A 20,871-nucleotide genomic window follows, 5' to 3' on the forward strand; every position below is an offset into this window, starting at 1 on the left:
AGCCCCTACTGTAGTGGAGCGAGGTCGTTGCGCGCGAGCAAAGTGGAGCAACCCCTCCCTTCCTCGCCGACGCGCTGCAGCAGCATCACTCCATGGGCCGCTGTGAGAGAGTGAGCACTAGAGAGTGGTGCAGCACCGACAGCCTGCACTGCCACTGGAGAGGGAACAGACTAGCGCTTCATCCTTCATGTGGGTGTTGGACTATATACTCGAGAGTACTGGAGGTCTAAACTTTTCTCTATGTCCTTTTAAGTTACACTCAGGTTACCAAACGGTTCAAGTTTGCATCCATCTAAACATTTGCCACCCACATTGCTTTACAGCGCTGAAACACGGGTCGTGTGGAATGTGAACTGTAAGGACCCCCTTAACGCAATAAGTTCAAGCATCAGTCAGTGTTTTCTACAAAGGCGAAGACGTTGCATGATAACGGGGAGTTGCCCTTACGAATGAGTGTGGTCACTGTGCTAATACAGCCACACAGAGGGCAGACTTCTTAATCGGGCCACTCTGCATGGCTCAGGACCGGAGCAGCGCCCCCTGCTGCGCGTACAGTGTTACTGAGCTGCCGTCCTGCCTGAATCTGGTGTTTTAAAAAAGTTGAGAGGGATTTTTTTTGTTGAAGTTGTAGAGTTACAACCAAGTGAAACACGGAATGTGATACACTTTACGAGGGAAATGTAAAAAAAAAGCATAATAATTCTTCATGTATAACAACCTAAACAACAGAATAGCCTAAATGAGCTAAAAGTTGCCAATCGATTTAAATAATTATTTATTAGTATTGCCAATCATTTTTAAGTATTATAAAGTACTACAACTACTACTAAAAAATAAAAGTACAATTACAAATCATATAAAGAATACTTTAAACAGAATAATAACAAAATAATAATACAAATAACAATAATAAAATAATAACAGAAATAAAAATAATAATGTTACTGGAACAGGTATTGAGCGCATTAAAGATATGAATTTTTATTGACTAACCGATCACATATTATACTCAGCAGTATTATATTATTCAATATGTATAAAATATGTTTTTCTTTAGTTAACATTTTAGGTTTGTCATTCCATTTGAAACACTACAGTAATTTATTCCACGAACAAATTATTGTCTAAGATTTTCTAAATCTCAAACTAGACTACCACACAATAAGTAAATACAAACATGATAAAACAAATACAAATAATTGCTATTCATTTGCATTTATATTCATTATCTTAAGGTCTCTTTCTGTTCCTCTTTTCCCCTCCTACTAACATCATTTAACATAAGTCCACGCCTGGACTATTCCTCTTAAACGACCTGAAACCGAGAGCCATGCTGCTTTTAGCAGTGACCTCCCTCCCTTTCACCCTCCATGTCTCCCCACAAAGTCAGTGATGGGCGGGACGAGAGCGCTCAGTTTTCAGTCGCTTGTAAAATGTCACAGCCCTGATCTCGCACACCCATTGGCTCCTGTCTGCTCCTACGTCACGATCATGATTAGAATTGATGATCGGACGTTTTGATTTCATTGTCTGGCGAAGGGGACCAGTGAAAAATCTGCTGAATTCGGGCGGCCGTTCGATTTGTCAACAAAAACAAAGGTATCTATCACGTTTCGTACACTCCACGGTTTTTAATGTGCTTTCGACGACACAAGGGGACACCCCCCGGCTCCGAATAGCTTAGGTCATACATTTTTGACCAGCATCGGGGTCGCAGGCGTTGCAAATAAAAGAAAAAAAAAGTTTAGCGCGGTCTCCCGGGCCTGGCTCGCTGGCGCTTCTGCTGAAATGCTCGATCTGCCCGCTTCCTCAAACCATACCGCTTTTGTGCCAGATGGAAACGTGCCTTTAGCGTGGTCTGCTGGTTTGTTTTAATCTGACACGCGAAAGTTGCTTTAGTATTTGCCGTTCAGGCACTAAGAATCCGGCGGCCAGCTTTTTTGTTTTACCATTTGCGGGGAGCTGGGAGGTTGGATTTGCGTTTTCCTCATCAATTCTGTTTGAGATGTAATCATTATTTCATACGCAAGCCATGCGCACTGAGGCTTTTCGAAACGGAGGAGAAAAAAACGAATAACCCTTGCAATGCCTCCCTCCTGATTAATCCAGTACAGTGAAGCAGCGTTACAGCTACTAACGCCGAACGAAAACACACGAAATAGTGCTTATTTTCTCACCCCATCAGATTAGCTGCCTTATATCAAGCACACACGGCGATAGGGGCGGTTAAGAGGATTTCCAAACCGCTGATGCACATTTTACCGAGTATTTGATGGACTACCACTGCTGCGGTACAATGTTTTTAGCATTGTGGCTAAACGCTAGTGCATCATTAGTAGCGTACCGGCCAGGTTAACTTATAACAATTAGCCTGCCGGCTACCTTTGTTTTACACACGAACACTGGTCGATTAGCTTAAATATAAAAGAGTCACCACGATCCCTACGGAGTTACACAGCAAGCCCTGTGTTTCTTTGTTACTTTATAATACAGTTGGCTGATTGTAGTCTTAATCGTAAAACAACGAAGGATTTTGAACGCTGCATAGGCCTGCAGGCTACATTCAATAAAGACATACTGGAAAAGCATCATTTGTGTCGTATTAGGGCTAAAGCTTGTGGATTTCACACAAGAATAAGTTTAGGACCGAGGTTACCAATCGTTTGGGTTCAAATATGTGTGTGTTAGAAACATTAATGGAGACAATGCATTGCTTTAACAAATGTCGTAGGCATCTGTGCTGTGTTCTTGAATGTTCCTCAAACGGTGGTGTATTACACAGGCAGACCGTTGTTGTAAACGGTGGAGGATCATTTTTTAGATTAGTGTGCAGCAACAATCATTCCCTCTCTTGTCTTCCAGACTCTGTTCGGCCGACTCACTTGAGAGACAGTAAGTCAACTGAACACCACCCAAAAATCAGGCCATGCCACATGGTGAGGAAGCCCCCATGAGATCACCCCCACTGTATCATTTAGATCATGAGACCTTTGCAAATTGTAGCTAAACTTTCCCAAGTTTAAAAGGGAGAAAGACAGCAAAGGAGTAAAAGGTGGCTAATTTGTGATCTGCATGCTGGATGGCTTGCCTGCCTAAGTGGTTGCTTACAGTGGCAGCGCTTCTGTGCTGCATGTTAGGCGTCATTTAGTTGCCAAGCCGGTCACCTGGATCTCTGCCTCACCTCACCCACCAGAAGCATGGAAACATGGCAGGAGAAGCGGAGCATTCAGACTGTGAGTATATGGATGAAATGCTAAAAAAAAAGTTCCAGCTCTGAAGAGCCTTATTTCAAAAGCACCGTAAAGTAATGGCTCAGTGTGACACCAGGCTGGGTATTTGTAATTGTAGCCGTTACAGGTACTGAATGCTTCAGATCACCCTGAATGACATTGTTTACATCGTACTGGTTTAGGAGAAGCCAATGGAATTTTCCTTTAACTGTGGTCCGTATCCTGTAGAAATGTGCTTCTGAAGACCCCTTGCTCTGCATCTTTTAGCATTTTCAGTGCACTGTAAAATAAACTTCTCGAAAAAAAAAAGTTCTCGATTAAAATGTGTCACAAGTGTGTCAGCACATATGAATCAGAATCAGAATCTCTTTATTTCACCAAGTATGTTACACATACAAGGAATTTGTCTTGGTGAGAGCAACACGTATGACAAGTAACAAAAAACACAGAACACAGTCTTAAACTAAAGGAAAATGACACTAAACAATAAATAGGGTAGGGGATAAATTAAAAAAGTAAAAAGTACTAAAGGTAATAAAGAGCTGATATGAATTACGTCTGTTAGAAATCACAATTGCTGTCTTTCTGTTTGGGTCTTTTAACACGATTTATGTTGGTGCATTTGGTTCGTGTGCAACTGCTTGATGCATTTTAATAATGTAAAGTCAAAGCACCATTTTTTTGGTAACACACCCCATGAATCTCAGAAAGGACTTAATTAGCGGATTAGTTGAATTAGGTGTGTTGGAGCAGGGCTAGCACTAAATGTGCAGTTCAGGGAGCTATAACCAAGAGTGAGAATGCTGGAGCAAACTGCGTTCAGTGAACTGATAAGGAAATTCTGGACTGATGCCCATATGTACATATCTGAAGATGCTGATAAATAAATACTTATCAAAAGGGGATCCATGTGGATTAATTTTGCAGAGAAATCTAACATTCATGAGGTTACAAATGCAGTGAAATGAATAAAATGCAGACGTCGCCTGAACAGTCTACTCTTCCGAAGTACAATAAGTACATCATCAGTTATTAGTTTGATGCTGAACATTTTGTTTCAAGTTTTTATCTGCTGGTATATAATATGATTCATTATTATGCTCTTGATTTGGGTAGATGTCATTAGTCTGGCCTTTTGTTTTCATTAGTGTTGCTTGTTGCCATAACAGGTTTTGCTCATTTTCCTCACCTGCTTCTCAGATGAATCTGCGATCAGTGTTCACTGCTGAGCAGCAGCGCATCCTAGAGCGTTATTATGAAAATGGCATGACTAACCAGAGCAAGAGCTGCTTCCAACTCATTCTACAGTGTGCCCAGGAGACCAAGCTTGACTTCAGTGTGGTCAGGGTAAGCTGTTTATTCAGTGGTCAATGCAGGCCATTCATTCTTTTGTTGAAATCTAATTTAAAAAGTGTGCTATTCTGGTTGTTCCTGGTTTGTTATCATATGTAGGTTAGTTGCTGATATCACCCCAGACTTTGGACACAGGTGATGCTCTCTAAGACTTTGGATACTGAACCCTGACTTCAAAAACTTCATGGCATCATTTGCCATTCGCAGACAGAGTCTGAGAGAGTACAGTTGGCATTACTCTCAAAGGGTGGGCTGACGGCACTTCTTCCCCACATTACTCCTAGTGTGATGTTGGTTGGTACATGTGTCTGTTAGCTGTTGTTTTGGAGCTGTTGTATCAGAGCTGTGTTTCCTTCAAGTGCTGGCTTCCTAGCAATGCTGTATCAGTGGCAGTTGGAAAGAAGGCGGTGACTGACTTTAAATGTGTCCAAGGAGACATGGTAGCCTTTACCCTACTAGTGTTGGTGGCATTGCTAGTGATGGGAGTTTACATGAATGAGAATTGGGTAAAACCAAATTGGGTGGAAACTAGCGGATATTCCGATGCTCAGAATATCGGCCCACATGCACACATGTTATTTCCCAGTTTCCCCACAGCATTCAAATTCAGCATGAGTCTCTTGAGATTCTGTCCCTTTTAGCCCACTTTTTTGTTTTTTTGTGTCTCTCATTCAACATTTTATTTCCGCAATGTTCTATCATAGTTGAACCAGTCATACAGCCACCATAGAGTTTTCCTGGAATGTGGGATGTTCTGTTCTGGCTGGATGTAAGTAGAAGAAAGGGGGTAAAACGGAGCTGAGTAATCGTTACCCGACACAATTGCTGTCGTTATGGCAGGAGAATATGTAACCACGTGTTAGAGAAGAAATTTTGCATGTGAACCACGTTATATGGTTTCTAGTAAAATGGACAAAACTACATACAAATTTCAGCCCTTCAGCACTTACTGTTGTAGGCAATGTATTTTTGTTCATTGCTATGGGTATCCAAATGACAAGATCAGAAAGCACATAAGCCAGGGGTAGACAGATACACTTGGGCCACTAAACCAATGAATGTGGCCAAAGTTAAGTTGAATTAGGTGTGTAGGGCTAGCACTTAATGTGCAGATCAGGGAGCTCCTATAACAAAGAGTGAGAATGCTGGAGCAAACTGTGTTCAGTGAACCGATAAGGAAAATGTGGACTGATGCCAGTATGTACATATCTGAAGATGCTGATAAATAAAAACTTATTAAAAGGGGATCCATGTGAATTACTTTTGTAGGAAAATCTAACATCTAACAAATGCAGTGAAATGAATAAAAAGTTGATTGTAATTCACAATTAATATGCAGTACGTAAAATACAGTATAGGCAGACTTAATTTTTTTTTTTCAGTTCTGCTAATCTGCCTTTATCTACAGCTTTATCAGAATTGCTGTAGTGTTTAACTTTAAGAGCACTCATGGTTAAAGCCGTGACCATTTTCTAAACAAATTAGTCTGGTAAAGAACGAACTTGTAATTAAAAACACTGTGTTTTTAGGTCAGTGGGATGATTTTTTTTGTAGCTACAGAAGCAAACTTTAGGCATTAGGATGTCTCTGAAACTGTTTTTAACAACACAGTTTTCTGTTCTGTTGTGTTTTTAGACCTGGGTAGGCAACAAGAGGCGGAAGCTGGCATCCAAGGTAGATAAGAATGGAGTGGCTAGCCTATCTAACCATGCTCTCGCCGGACCTGCTGGGGCTCTTGTTGCCGGGTCAGTATTACCAGCCGAGTTGGCCGCTGTGCGAGCTGTCCAGCGTGGTCCATCAGTGGCCCACCTTCTCCCTCCCCCATCTTCCTGCCCTTCCTCCTCCTCTTCCCCCTCCTCCTGTTCCCCACTCAGTAGCGGCAGCGGGACCAACAATAACAATGACGTCATAGTAACGGGCACTTACTCTCTCCTGCGAAACGCCAACCGTATGGACTCTTCTTCTCAAAGCAGGACGGGGCCAAAATCCATGTCCATACAGTCTGATTCCGAAGTGAGTCCACATGCTCGTCCAGCCTTGCACCCAGAAGCGGTCTCCCTCCCCTCCGCTGCTGTGGCCCTCCAGCGCAAAGCTCCCCACATCCCCACCTCCAGTGCCCTGATGTTGAACCAGATGAGGAGGACGTTCTCACCACGAGACCCAGTGACTATTCCACCCAACTGGGCAAAGCAATATGGAACTCCCCAGAACCAGTCATGGCCAAGCATTTCACTCCCACAAACCTTGCAGGTACGCAACAGCCCCCCAGTCAGTGCCCCGGAAAGCGGGGTTAGGATCCAGCAGGTATACACCATTGCAGGTTTAGGGGAAACCTCACAACGCCCCAACCCTGGAACTAGTCAAGATCGAAGTTTAAAAAAGCCACGCCCACCTGATACATCAGAGACCTTTTCAATCGCAATGGAAACAGGAGACGTGGACGATGAATATTCACGGGAAGAAGAGCTAGCCAACATGGGTGCCCAGATTCAGCTCAGCAAGTCCACTATTAGTGGTGCTGGTCCTGTCGAAGGCAACAGGAACTCAGCGGGCGGCCCTTCCTTGATTGATAGCCGGGGTATGTACACTGTGACGGCAAAGAACCAGCCAACTCCACCACGCAATTCCCCTACCTCCATCCTATTTGGAGACAAGGGATGCCAAACCAACAGTTCCTTACTAATCGGTACAGCCTCCCGTGACAGCTATCCATTCAGGCTCTTTTCTCAGACTTCTCCATCAAGAATACCCAGCCTCAAGGTAAAGTGAAGATTAGCACAGTTCTTCATTATGCATTTATTATTATTCTAATGTATTCTTATGACTCATGAAACTGTTCAGTATGTTAAAATGACTCCCATTTCACCACTGTTTTATTGCTATTGTAAAAATAGTAAATGCTGAAAAGTGACTGAAGTAACTTGTTCCGCTATATTCAAAATGTAGAAAGAAAGGGTAGCAAGCAAAAAAGTCATGATCTAGCTGACAAAGAGTAGGTGGTGGGATTTGAAGTTTATGTAACTTAGTTAATGTTGAAATGTTCAGCTCAGTTTTGGGTATTTAACTCGTACCTAACATATTTTCTGTAATGCATTCAGAAACTTTGCCTTTGTGCCCTTTAACACATTAAAATCTGTGATCAGGTCAGTTAGAATATGTGCATGTCCACAATGGCCATATTAAAGCTGGCATGAGTGGTTGGTGTGGTGCAACAGATAACACCACTACCTGCCAGTGAGCTACCACACCATGTGGGAGACTGGGGTTCAATTCCCAGTCTAGGTCAGTATGCTGCGCTACACCAATAAGAGTCCTTGGGCAAGACTCCTAACACTACACTGACCCACCTCTGTAATACGAGTCACCATGTAAGTCGCTCTGGATAAGAGCGTCAGCTAAATGCCATAAATGTAAATGTAAATGAAAATGTTTTATGTGTCAGTATGTTGAATAAGAGCTTAAGAAAAGACACACTGTAAAAATATGTAGGAGAAGAACAATGCTGCTTTTAGTGTTGGATGCACTGATGTGATTCGAGTGACAATGTGCCCACAATGTTTCCTCAGTTTAAAACTTTATAACATGATGGTTGACATTCATGCAGGTAGGTGATCCAGATCATTGTATGCCATTTGATTTATTCATATCTTTTTCTGTGACCTAAAATGACCTGAATTATAGGTAAGAAACTAAAGCTGAATTCCAAATGATTTCCTACTCCTTACTACACTGTGTTATGACCTATGAGCTATGACCTGCAAGTGATGTAATATATCCAGTAGGTATTTGTGGACATGGATTTAATTTCAAATGGCACTTCTAGACATTTATTGCATAGTGAAGCTACTATTTATTATACTATAAGACCGATGACCTATGATGTGATGAGTGGGGAGCGATTTGAGATCCCGCCTATCTTCTAGATAGAGCTGGGAAAAACTCTGGAAAATATGTTTGGAAAACAGTGTAAAATTTTCTTTTGTATAAGTAGCTAAAAAGCTTTAAATATTTAATTTGGCACTGCACAAGACAGTATAGTGCATCACATGCAGAGGTTATGGGTCATAACACAGTGTAGTAGGGAGTAAGAAATCATTTGGAATTCAGCTTTAGTTTCTTGTCTATAATTCACACTGTTCATTCGAAAGGTGTTACTGATTTGGACGTGTACATGCAGGTCATCTTAGGTCATGAAGATAATTTGCCCAGCTGTTCATTATAACAGAGAGATGACTGGTCAGATATGTTACTTTAACGTAAGTATTAGGTGCTGCTGCCAGGTAAATGCAGAATGGTGGTGAATTCGCAATGGAAAAACGTATTTTGAACTGATTGTTTGCATTAATGGTCGCATGGTCATAAATTAGATATGTATTCGATCTAGGACCATACAGTGGCATGCAAAAGTGAGTAAATGATGTTATGATGGTTTTCAATATAATAACGATAAAATGTCACATTTCTTTAATGTTTTAAGCAAGATTACTTTTTTTATTTTCAACTTATGCCGTTTCAAAATAATAGAAAAGCAAAAGGGCCTGAAGCAAAGATTTGGGCACCCTGCGTGGTCGGTACTCCCAGTTGACAAGCTTCACATTTTTTTCTAGTTCTATGATATTCTTGAAATAAACAAATACACTGTACTGTATTTATTTTGTGTGCTTTCCAAGTTTTCTTGGTCTTCCAGACCTTAACTCAACAGAGAAAATGGTAACCTGAATATGGAGCCAGTTGTTGCTGATTGTTAGGACATTATTCAGAATTCATAAAGCTTTGAAACCTCACCTGGCCTTTCCTAAAGATGGTTGTCAACAAGCCATAGCTTTAACAAGAGAAGTGAGTTATAAGCTCAGATCTTCAGGGGTGCCTAACATCTACATGTTCTCCTTTGTGTTTTGCAACCTAAAATAAATAAAAACAAAATAATACACACATGTTGCTTAAAATGTTGAAAATGTTGCCTTGGAGATCAGTTTATCTTATTTGAGGGGTGCCCACTGTATGCATACCACTGTCTTGGCTCAGATCAGATTTAAAAACATCAGCCATTAGATCTGTGTCACTCTAAATAAAATAAAATTGGGGTTGTTAACCTGGTAATTTAAAAGTAGTCAAAATACACACACTTTTTTTTTTTTTTAAGAAATTAAGCCTAAGCATATTGGTGGTCTACATAGTGTCACACATCTACCACGCATACCTACAAATCTTGTTTCCTAAAAGAAAAGAAACACATGAAATGATGTAGCTGCTGTTTATGATTATTTAAGGGCAGCCCCGACTCCTGGTGGTCATATGGATAGTGCTTTTCCAGAATGTCCGGTCTTCTCTTCAGGCATCCTATTGGCTTGTTCCTGATGTTTCTGAATGTATTTGCCCATTTTCTCGCTGGCTGCACTTTTGCCCTTCTTTTTCAACAGTCATAACAAATCATAATTAATTTTCAGTGCATTGATTCATGTAGTAATCTGTACAAAACAGTTCCTCTATATGCTAGGAGAGGCTTGAATAGGTGAAGGATTCATTTGGTGGTTTTCTTTGCTGTCCAAGGTACTTTCAAACATGATTTTTTCTGTCCTGATTTTTGTTGCGTAGATTTTGCCTCTATTGTAAAGACCATGGACTAAAAGCAAGCATTAGAACTAGTCATGACAAATCTGTGAAATAGTTGGAGAGCAATAACATTTCTCATAAAAACATTCCTCATAAAGTCTTCATAAAGAAAAGTGTTTTGCTTTGAGGAACAGCAAACATTTGTACATTTCATGTAGTTGTGTGGAAATTTGATGACCCTGTAAGCAGTAACCACATTATATTTAATTCATTATTCAATAAACCCATCAATCGTATAACAGTTGCCAAATGATAGACTGTACAGTAGAGGTGTTTGTGCAAGTATTAGCTTCGCTAGCGGGCTACAGCTCCACACAATACGGCACAGGTTTGATTCTGGCTACCTTATACTACGCCACCATTCACTGGACCCTGCTTAGATTTGTGGTGTTAACCTTCCAATTTCAGAATGTCTTTAGATCACCAATTGGCTGCAATCAAACTTGTCCTGTTGTGGCTGGTAAAATCTTACATTACCTGTTGGCCACATTCGTCTTTAACTGAGTAACTGAAGATGCAAGCTTCCGACATCAGACGTTTCTTGTCTGAATTGTGCAGTTTTGCTTTTTTTCTTTTTTTTTTTTTTTTTTTACTGTTCTTTAAACTGATGTTTTAAGGGATTAAATAGTCCTCATAAACTGTTTTGTCTTTTGTTAGGTAAGTAGCATGCCCGCTCCATGGCTTCTTAGCAACTCCCGTAAACGAACGGTGAGTGCTTCAGCTTCTTCTCAGCTTCACCATCATGCCTTCCTGTTAATTTCAGTTAACAAACCTTTTCGAATCTTTTCTTTACGCAGCTCCAGGATAGGACACAATTTAGTGACGGAGACCTGTATGCACTGAAGAGGTACTGGGACAATGGCATGACCAGTCTGGGATCTGTATGCAGAGAGAAAATCTCAGCAGCAGCCACTGAGCTTAATGTGGACAGTGAAATCATTAAGGTTAGTAGGTTACCTGTCAATATTTTCTGGACATTTAGCTGATTGATTCCAGCATACATTTTAAAGGCTCCCAAAGGTGAATCCCAGAGAATCCAGAGGCTCCCAAAGGTCCAGTGAATCCCAGAGAATCTAAAGGCTCCCAAAGGTCCAAAGAATTCCACAGAATCCCAGAGGGTTGCAATATATTTTAGCAGTCAGCAATATCATGCCATGTTGGCCTGTTATTGGAATTGGAGATAATTACAAAACAGTACTGTGGTATTCTATTGTTACACATGCGTGTCTACTGTATTACCATAGCCCAGTACATACCAGCACCATCTGTCACATAAAGGATTGACAGTTTGATTTCTGCAGTGGCATACAGGCAGGAATTGTCTCTGCTATATAAAGATGTATATAATATAAATATTGCTTTGTTAATTTTTGCAAAAATATGTTTATGTAAATATTTTTATATTACATTCAAACAAAAGCTTGAAAAAAGGAACAGCAACACAGGAAAAGATGCATCTAACTATTATTATTATTATTAGTAGTAGTTGCAGTAGTAGTATCCCAGAGGGTTCTACTACTACTGCCTGTAAATAATCTGTAATTAATATTGTCATTGTTTTTTTTTTTTTTTTTTTTTTTTTTTTTTTGTATTATTTGTATTATTACTTGTATTATTTATATTGAGTGTGTATATAGTGGTAATTTATCTACGTTTTTGCATCTGGATAAAGGATTATCTTATATTATCTTAGTAGTAGTAGTAGTAGTAGTAGTAGTAATTGAACAACAAAAAGATGTGTTCCACAGTGGCCAAGATCTCTAGTTGACTGTTTGAATATCATAGTCAACCTAAATAATCTGGAGTTTATCTCATTCAGGAAGAATGATAAGCATTTTTTGTTTTCCTTTTTAATGTCAACAGTTAATGAATGCATTCTGCAGGTATTTAAAGATATGCATGATTAAACGTTTTAACTGCATCAATAATACAGGTTGCATTAAGCACTCTGATCCTTTGATATTCAATACCTCATGTTAATTTTTTTTCTGGCAGACCTGGATTGGGAACCGCAGAAGGAAGTATCGACTGATGGGCATTGAAATTCCACCTCCCAAAGGAGGCCCAGCGACCTTTCCCAAAGTATCCAGTGCAGATCCCCCATCACCTCTGACCCCTGATGAGGATGATCTCGGGACTCTGAAGCCTGTAGAAGATGGCGAGCAGAATGATGTTATGTCACTCTGCCTGTCTGAAGGTATGTCAAATCCTAATGTTGTCTAACTATGAATCATTTTTAGATCAATTCATTTTCAGGCTTTGTATTTTGTGCTGTAAATTATATTTCTATTTTTGGAAATATTTTTGTATCAGTGGCTATTAATATTCTAAAAATAAGCTATGAAAAAAAAGAGTTTGTTTTGAAATCATTTCTCTGATGTCAAAAGAACTCATTTACATATATGCACTTATTCAGCCTGTACCATTTTAGCTTCACCCAGTCATATTCCAGTTTTCAGGTGTTGTGGTTTTTTGTCCTTAAAGCTGCTGTTACAGAAACTGACTGTTTAATCCTAAGGGATTAAGAAATATTGAAAAATTGTAATTTAAAAAAAAAACCGAAAAATGTTTTTTGGAATTTAAAACCACACAAATGTGTGAAACTAAGGAAGGCTATTCGAAGTTATAAGAAAAAAACAAAAAAAAAAACAAAACTGTAATCTTTATTTAATATGTAATTTACTGAAATGGAAAGTTAAAAGGAGAAGAAAAAAATAAGCTTTTTAATGTAGTATTTTAAATTGTATTTTTGGTTGGTCCATTCCTCCATTAAATGATCATGGTTTGAAAAAGGAAATGATTGTTTCCCCTCTCTTTAAAGATGGAGCAAGTGACTCTTACCTCAGAGAGAATGACAATGGGCTTGATGGCTCGAATAGTTCTACCTTTGCTGAAAATGTGGTAAGACAGTATATTTCATAGTTATATTCTTCCACACACACACACACACTATCATTTCTTTAAGCTGTTGGGTTTTTTTGCAGCAGAATAAAGGTACAACAAGCATCTGTAAAAAAGTTTTCTGTCTTTTGGGGTTTCCTGTATTTAAATGTTTATGCATTATTATAGTTCAGCATTACTTTCCATATATGGAAAATAAATTGTTGGCATGTTTCTTATAAACAGAAGATTGAAATAATTGATGAAGAAGACGAGGACGATGATGGCGAGTTGATGGCCACAGATATGGAACAAATGCATAGTCTTTTAGAATTCAAAGTAAGTAAAGATTCTTTGTGTGTGTGTTCATAAAAATTATATTTTTTATAGTTGTTTTAATACTTATGTTTATGTTTTGCACACATTCAGTATTTATTGTGAATATTAAATTGTATTTAATACATGCAACAATTATGTTGCATGTATTTATTATTTTAGTAAATAATTTTTAGTGTCCCAGTATCAGATATTCCCTGTCCAGGTCTGCCTGAAAAAGATGAACTTGAAGGAAATGTACTTGGAAAAAAACTTCTTTCATGTTAATAAATATTAATTCATTGGCTGCTGCTTTTGAGGTCATTGTGTGTCACTTTAAAATGCTCTTTCAGTTGATTTTCTTTTTTTCTAAATCTTTTTCTTCTTTTTTTACTTTTAATTTAATCTAGTTCCCTCATGTCTTTCCTAACTCAGCATGGTTTGTTTCAGCAGGTGTTCGAGTTCAGTAGCTGCACCAGAGTTCAAAACGTCTTTAGAAATAAAACTACTAAATGGACTTTGTGACTTTATACTTTAGGGGAAAAGGGACTTTCATTCCTCATTGACATACACAAAGTATGTACGGTGATGATGATGATGATGATGATGGTGATGATTTTTTTAAACATAATTATTCGACAAAAAAAGAAACTGTAAACAAATATAATCTTGTATAACCTTTCTAAGGCCTTTTTGGAAGGTAATAAATAAAACAGAAATGTCTTATTCTTGGAGAATCTATTACACGTTATACCTCTTTTCTTTAAAATGTTTTTTTTTTATTAGATTATGAATTCTTCCAATCTGCCAATTCCAGCCTGTATTACTGAAACTATGTTAAAATAAGTCATTAGCCACATCAGCAGCATGTAGCATTTAACCATTAGACAGTAGCCACATCAGCACATTGTATAATATATATTGATGTTCTTTACATTTATTACAGAGAATCCATTGTTTTGTATTTCCTATGTTTTAAAAATAACTGACAAGTAAATATAAAAGTAAAGGGAATTGTCATTGTAGGAAGAGTGAGTGATGAATCAAATCCATCAATTTCAAAACAGAATTCACTTAACACACCCTGGTCTCTTATGAACAAACTTGTTTGTCAAATCATTTCACCAACACTGATTTGTTAACTACACAGATCCATTTTTCCCCTCTGAATCAAAGTAATGCATGGCCGGTCACGCCCAAAACTGTGCACTGCCACTCATCTATAATCCTCTCCCTAAATGAAAATGTTTCTGCTTGGCTGACGAGCTCAGGAATTCACTCTGCTGTGCTTCTCTCCCCGACACCCACAGCTTCTTGGCTTTGCATACAAATAGTGATGGGGGCAAATCACTTCCAAGCATCAATTTGTTCAGCACAACAGAGTGCTGTTGCACTTTCTGCTATTTTCATATTCTAATATCTTTTTTCTTTTTTTTTCTTTTTTAATACTGATTGGTGTGTTTACTGAGGTGCGTTGCTTTTAAATGACAGCATTTATTGGCATGTTGTTTTTTTGCTGTTTTGTGGGCAATTCAAGGTTTATGCTGTATTGCAGAGTTATATAACTAGCACAATAAGCACAATGAATATAGTTCTAAATAAGTATAGGCTGGGTCAGATGTGCTTTTTTTTCCTTTCATATGGAATTCCACTTGGCAATAAAATGACATTGATATCCATGGGGGAATGTGTATGTATAAAAAGAAAACCTCTTTTTGCATTGTAATGTTTAAGAATTATTTAGGTCTAGGTTGGATGACTTGATTGTTTTTCCAATTCACACTTTCGCTCTTGCTGCAAATCCCAAATGCAGTTGTGTAATAGATGGTGTTCATAATGTTTTTTGAAATTCTGCTGATTTTAATCTATACTTTTTTTGCTTATTTCTTTTAGCATGAAGAAGTTCAGTTCCTTGAGAGTGAGCTAGAGAACCAAAAACAAAAGTACTATGAGCTGAGGACCTTTACCAAAAGTCTACTGACAGCGATGAAAAACAATGACACAGAAAAACAGCAGGTAAGGAAAACATTACATCACTACGTCTCCATCCTGGTCCTAAACTGCCCCGTACGTTGTAGTGTTTTCCATACCCAGAGACACCAAGCTGCGACTCGGCCATCAGGCTGTTGTTGAGCCTCAGTGGCCGACTGTTCCCCAGGGTCTATGCGGTGTTTTCTGCACTGTTGGCTGGTCCTTGTTGGCACTGTTTTGGTCATGGCAAATTCAGTCAGCATCAGCTTAGAGCTGTGATTTTGCATACAAAAAAGAGCAATGGCAAAGAGCACATTTCTTGCTTTTCAAATGCCTGTTTTAAATATTTTATTTCTCATTCTGGCTGTGTAATTTTGAACATGCTCCAGTCATGTATTTCATTTCACTGTTTGTATAAACATTCACATTTAGGCACAAGGTTAACAGAGTTTACTTTCATACACTAAGTTTGGTTTAAAAATGTTTAGAATGGAAAACTTTCAACAGTCTTGACTCATTTTATTTACCCATCAAACTTTTACATACACTCAGCACAGTAGTGAAAGCCCTGCTAGACCTAATCAAAGCTATTTTGGTACATTTGCAAATGGGGAGGGCCAACTATATGAAAAGTGTTGAAAATGCTAAAACTAAAATAAAAGTATAAAACATACCCTTTATGAGATGTGCATTTTAACCACATGTGGAGACGACTTACATTTATTTACAATTACATGCATTTGTCCCAAATATGATGGCGGATACTGACTCCTTTACTTTGAATGTTACAGTTGAATGTTACAGCTCCAGCTGCTTGTTACTGAGAATTGGATTATACGGTATTAAACACACTGTAAAACCAGAATGTCTCATTATAGAAACTGTTACCAAAAAAAACTGTGATTTTTACTTCAGTATTAATTAGCAGCTCGTTGTATCTAAACTATGGGGCCGCATTTTATATACAGTGGGGGGGAAAAGTATTTAGTCAGTGACCAATTGTGCAAGTTCTCCCACTTATAAAAATGAGAGAGGCCTGTAATTGACATCATAGGTAGACCTCAACTATGAGAGACAAAATGAGAAAACAAAATTCTGAAAATCACATTGTCTGATTTTTAAAGAATTTATTTGGAAATAATGGTGGAAAATAAGTATTTGGTCACCTACAAACAAGCAAGATTTCTGGCTGTCACAGACCTGTAACTTCTTCTTTAAGAGGCTTCTCTGTCCTCCACTCATTACCTGTATTAATGGCACCTGTTTGAACTTATTAACAGTATAAAAGACAACTGCCCACAACCTCAAACAGTAACACTCCAAACTCCACTATGGTGAAGACCAAAGAGCTGTCGAAGGACACCAGAAACAAAATTGTAGACCTGCACCAGGCTGGGAAGACTGAATCTGCAATAGGCAAGCAGCTTGGTGTGAAGAAATCTACTGTGGGAGCAATAATCAGAAAATGGGAGACCTACAAGACCACCACTAATCTCCCTCGATCAGGGGCTCCACGCAAGATCTCAGCCCGTGGGGTCAAAATGATCACAAGAACGGTGAGCAAAAATTCCAGAACGACACGGGGGGACCTAGTGAATGACCTGCAGAAAGCTGGGACCACCGTTACAAAGGCTACCGTCAGTAACACACTACGCCGCCAGGGACTCAGATCTTGCAGTGCCAGACGTGTTCCCTTGCTTAAGCCAGTACATATCCGGGCGTGTCTGAAGTTTGCTAGAGAGCATTTGGATGTTCCGGAAGAGTATTGGGACTTATAGTCAGATGAAACCAGTAGAACTGTTTGGTACAAACACAACTCGTTGTGTTTGGAGGAGAGTGAATGCTGAGTTGCATCCAAAGAACACCATACCAACTGTGAAGCATGGGGGTGGCAACATCATGCTTTGGGGCTGTTTCTCTGCAAAGGGACTAGGGCGACTGGTCCGTGTACAAGAAAGAATGAATGGGGCCATGTATTGTGAGATTTTCCATCAGCAAGGTCATTGAAGATGAAACGTGGCTGTGTCTTTCAGCATGACAATGATCCCAAGCACACTGCCAGGTCAACAGTGGCATCGTATGAAGCATTTCAAGGTCCTGGATCTCAACCCCATAGAAAACCTTTGGAGGGAGTTGAAAGTACGTGTTGCCCGCTGACAGCCCCAAAACATCACTGCTCTAGAGGAGCATGGAGGAATGGGCCAACATACCAGCAACGGTGTGTGCCAACCTTGTGAAGACTTACAGAAAACGTTTGACCTCATTGCCAACAAAGGATGAATAACAAAGTATTGAGATGAACTTTTGTTATTGACCAAATACTTATTTTCCACCATTATTTGCAAATAAATTCTTTAAGAATCAGACAATGTGATTTTCTGTTTTGTTTTCTCATTTTGTCTCTCATAGTTGAGGTCTACCTATGATGTCAATTACAGGCCTCTCTTATCTTTTTAAATGGGAGAACTTGCACAATTGGTGACTGACTAAATACTTTTTTTCCGCACTGTACATACTCAAAGATTGGACCGGGAGGGGCTGTTGCTTAACATTTAAGAGACTTAGATCGGATCAAGGGGTAAAACTAATTCAGATTGGGATGCTGAATGGAGTGAATAGGTTAGGACAATTATAAGGGTCTGTGACTGACTGGGCCTTAAAAATGTAGCAAGTATTTTTGGCAAAATTGTTGTGTGAGTTGTGTGGCCCAGTGTAATATCTTTTCACAGTGCCCAAAATCCCTGGTCCTAGCTGTTACCTTTCACACAGGCACATTTAAAGATGCGTGTGTCCAGCATCAGGTGTAGTCTTTGTGGTGTGTTCGAGAGTTCTAAAAAATTCAGTACAGAGGTACTCCAGGACCTAGATTGAGGACCACAGATCTGAAATGTAGAAGAATTGATTGCTTTGTTACAATTTGTCATGATTTTGATCTCTATGGCAGGAACTGTTAGCCAGCCTACCTCAACAAGTGGAAGAAGACTTGGGGCTGAGTCCGGAAAGGGACGCATGTGAGTCCAGCGTTGAAATGACCTCCAACCTGAAGGATTCCTCTGTATCAGAGGGAGAGGGGGACACAGAGCCGTTGTGACTGTAACCCCTGGGGCAAGTCCCTCCTCTCCTGTTCCCACACACTCCACACCGTGCCTGTGGAAGCTTACCAGTAATAACGGACCTGCCGCGGCCTTTTTTACTGCATATCAGTCTTGTTGGGTGGATTCAGACCTACATCAATAAAGGACACTAACTTGAGCAGAGTCTTCATCTCTTTACTTTTACTACTGAAACACATGCACACTTGTAGGGAAACCTTTTGTTTTTATAGGCATAGCCTATGCCTATATGGATAGGATAAGTTTATCAGTTGGGAAGTCTGTAATAATGATTTTATACCTCACATGAATAATAAAAAAATATCCAGATGGCAATAAAGGTACCGCAGCATGACTTTCTAATGAGTTGTATTTTCTGCGAACCCAGGTGTCTGTGTCATATGATTGCTATCTCTAGAAAAACAAAGTATGAATGTGAACATGTGAATACGCTTTTTAGCTGTCATTTTAATTGCCTTATTGTCTGTGGGATCCTGGTTTTCTGATTGACTTTATTTTCCTTCTTCTCTTGATAATGGTCAAGAGAAAGTGTTTACTTTTAAATAGACTGAAATGTGAATTCTGAAGTTAATGTACTTCTGAACTTAATATTTGTATATTTTGAAATGCTTTTGCTACTTGAAGGTCAAGTATCTAGATAGCTACCTGCAAAAATGTCATAAATCCATAACTTTGAGGAAAACACAGGAAAAATAAGAATGATGAATTGCCATTGCTGTCATTTATTATATATTACACACAGGTAATACTATAATACTAATGGAATTTACCACTGACCCCCAAATGCTGTCAATCAGCCAAGACATGTTTGATATCTAAAGTTTGCTTCTTTAGTTAAGAATGGGAGATTCAAGATTCAAGATTCAAAGCTTTATTGTCATATGCACAGTAAGGAAACTAGTTTCCCTGTACAATGAAATTCTTACTTTGCTGCCCACATTGGATGTCACAGAATAAAAAGTATAAATATAAATAGACAAATAACAAGGATCAAAAATTAAACATGCAGAGAATATATAAAACAAAATATAAAATTTAAACAATTTAGAATTATACAGGCTATATACATTGTGCAGGTATGTGCTACATTAGTTACATTGTAACAGTCTGTAGTAAAGTGGTGTTTGTGCAAAATGAGCTGAAATATAACCATACAAGAACAGTTACATGTGCAAAACGATGTGTGCAGCTGTATGCAGACACAAACAGTCAAGTACAGTAGTGCAACTATTCATGTGCAAAATGATATGAGTTAGTGCAATTGTTATAAATACAGTGATGTCTATGAGGGGAGTCATCAGCTCAACTGTTTAAGAGTCTGATGGCTGTGGGAAAGAAAGAGTTCTTTAATCTGGTAGTCCGGCATTTCACGCTTCTGTACCTCCGACCTGAAGGTAGAAGTGTAAATAGTCCATGTTGGGGGTGGGTGGGATCTTTGATGATGGAGGCAGCTCTCCTGTGGACTCTGAGATGCTAGGCTAACATTCCTAACAAACACTGGACATAGGCTGTCCTCAGTTTCATCTCTGTAAATGTACGTTCCCAAATGTTTCTCACCTGCTTAAAATACATCCAGACCTAGTTAGAACACAGCTGCTCACTTTATAGACATGTATGCAATTAAATTGTTGGACAGCCAATTTGTCTAACTGTTCCAAGTTTAGATTTTAGATTTGTTTCTCTTGCCATTTTACCTTCTCTTTTTTTGTTTATGCAGCTTATTGATTGATTTAAAGAATTTAATGACTTTGGCATGTACATACAGAAATGAGTTTGATGACAATCTAAGCCCAGTAAACTCCAGGTATCAACATGGTTGATTGACTGCGTCTGGGGTGAGTGATAAATCATGCTATTTATTTACCCAGTCTATTCTTTTAAGTACTATTTGCTAGTATTTGCAGCTGAATCACATTTCCGTTTGTAAAAACACATTATTAGAGTAATATATTGCTATCTTTGCCTATAATTTTGTAATAAAGCATGCCGGGAGATTAAAGTGTATGGTATCTGGAGAGAATTAAAATCCAGACCACCACTGCATTCCAAAGAGTGGGCAACTTGGCCTGTAATTTTCCCAGGGGACGATGGACATACATCACAGGAAAAAACAACCAAGTAGTACCTTTAAAAGAGATAATTGCACTGGGGCCCTGTCCGAATTTGGCTGGAAGCTGGAAGTACTTAAAGAAATAAACCATTTACTCCAGCTGCACATAAACATCAGTATTTAGAAATGTACTGTATGAGAAGTCACAAACACAGTTTACACCAAATAATTACAACATTTACTACATTTTTTTCATGTCAGAAGTCAGACTTGTCTGTTGCACCATGCCTTTGATAAATGGCCATAATCAGTGAGATTGAACCCCATCTTAAAGCTGGATTTGTTG

The 20,871-nt window shown here is 39.0% G+C and overlaps 1 protein-coding gene across 1 annotated transcript; it reads left to right on the forward strand.

Annotated features, from left to right (window-relative positions):
- Positions 1–1,508: 1,508 nt before the first annotated feature.
- Positions 1,509–18,614, forward strand: hdx (highly divergent homeobox). The gene is made up of 11 exons (XM_072663931.1): positions 1,509–1,599; positions 2,863–3,233; positions 4,431–4,577; positions 6,219–7,343; positions 10,854–10,904; positions 10,994–11,140; positions 12,192–12,393; positions 13,018–13,097; positions 13,323–13,415; positions 15,285–15,407; positions 18,307–18,614. The coding sequence occupies exons 2-11, from the start codon at positions 3,198–3,200 to the stop codon at positions 18,451–18,453; spliced, it is 2,151 nt and encodes a 716-aa protein (XP_072520032.1). The 5' UTR covers positions 1,509–1,599; positions 2,863–3,197; the 3' UTR covers positions 18,454–18,614.
- The last annotated feature ends 2,257 nt before the right edge of the window (positions 18,615–20,871 follow it).

The sequence above is a fragment of the Salminus brasiliensis genome, chromosome 19, assembly GCF_030463535.1.
Source record: "Salminus brasiliensis chromosome 19, fSalBra1.hap2, whole genome shotgun sequence".
NCBI lineage: Eukaryota > Metazoa > Chordata > Actinopteri > Characiformes > Bryconidae > Salminus > Salminus brasiliensis.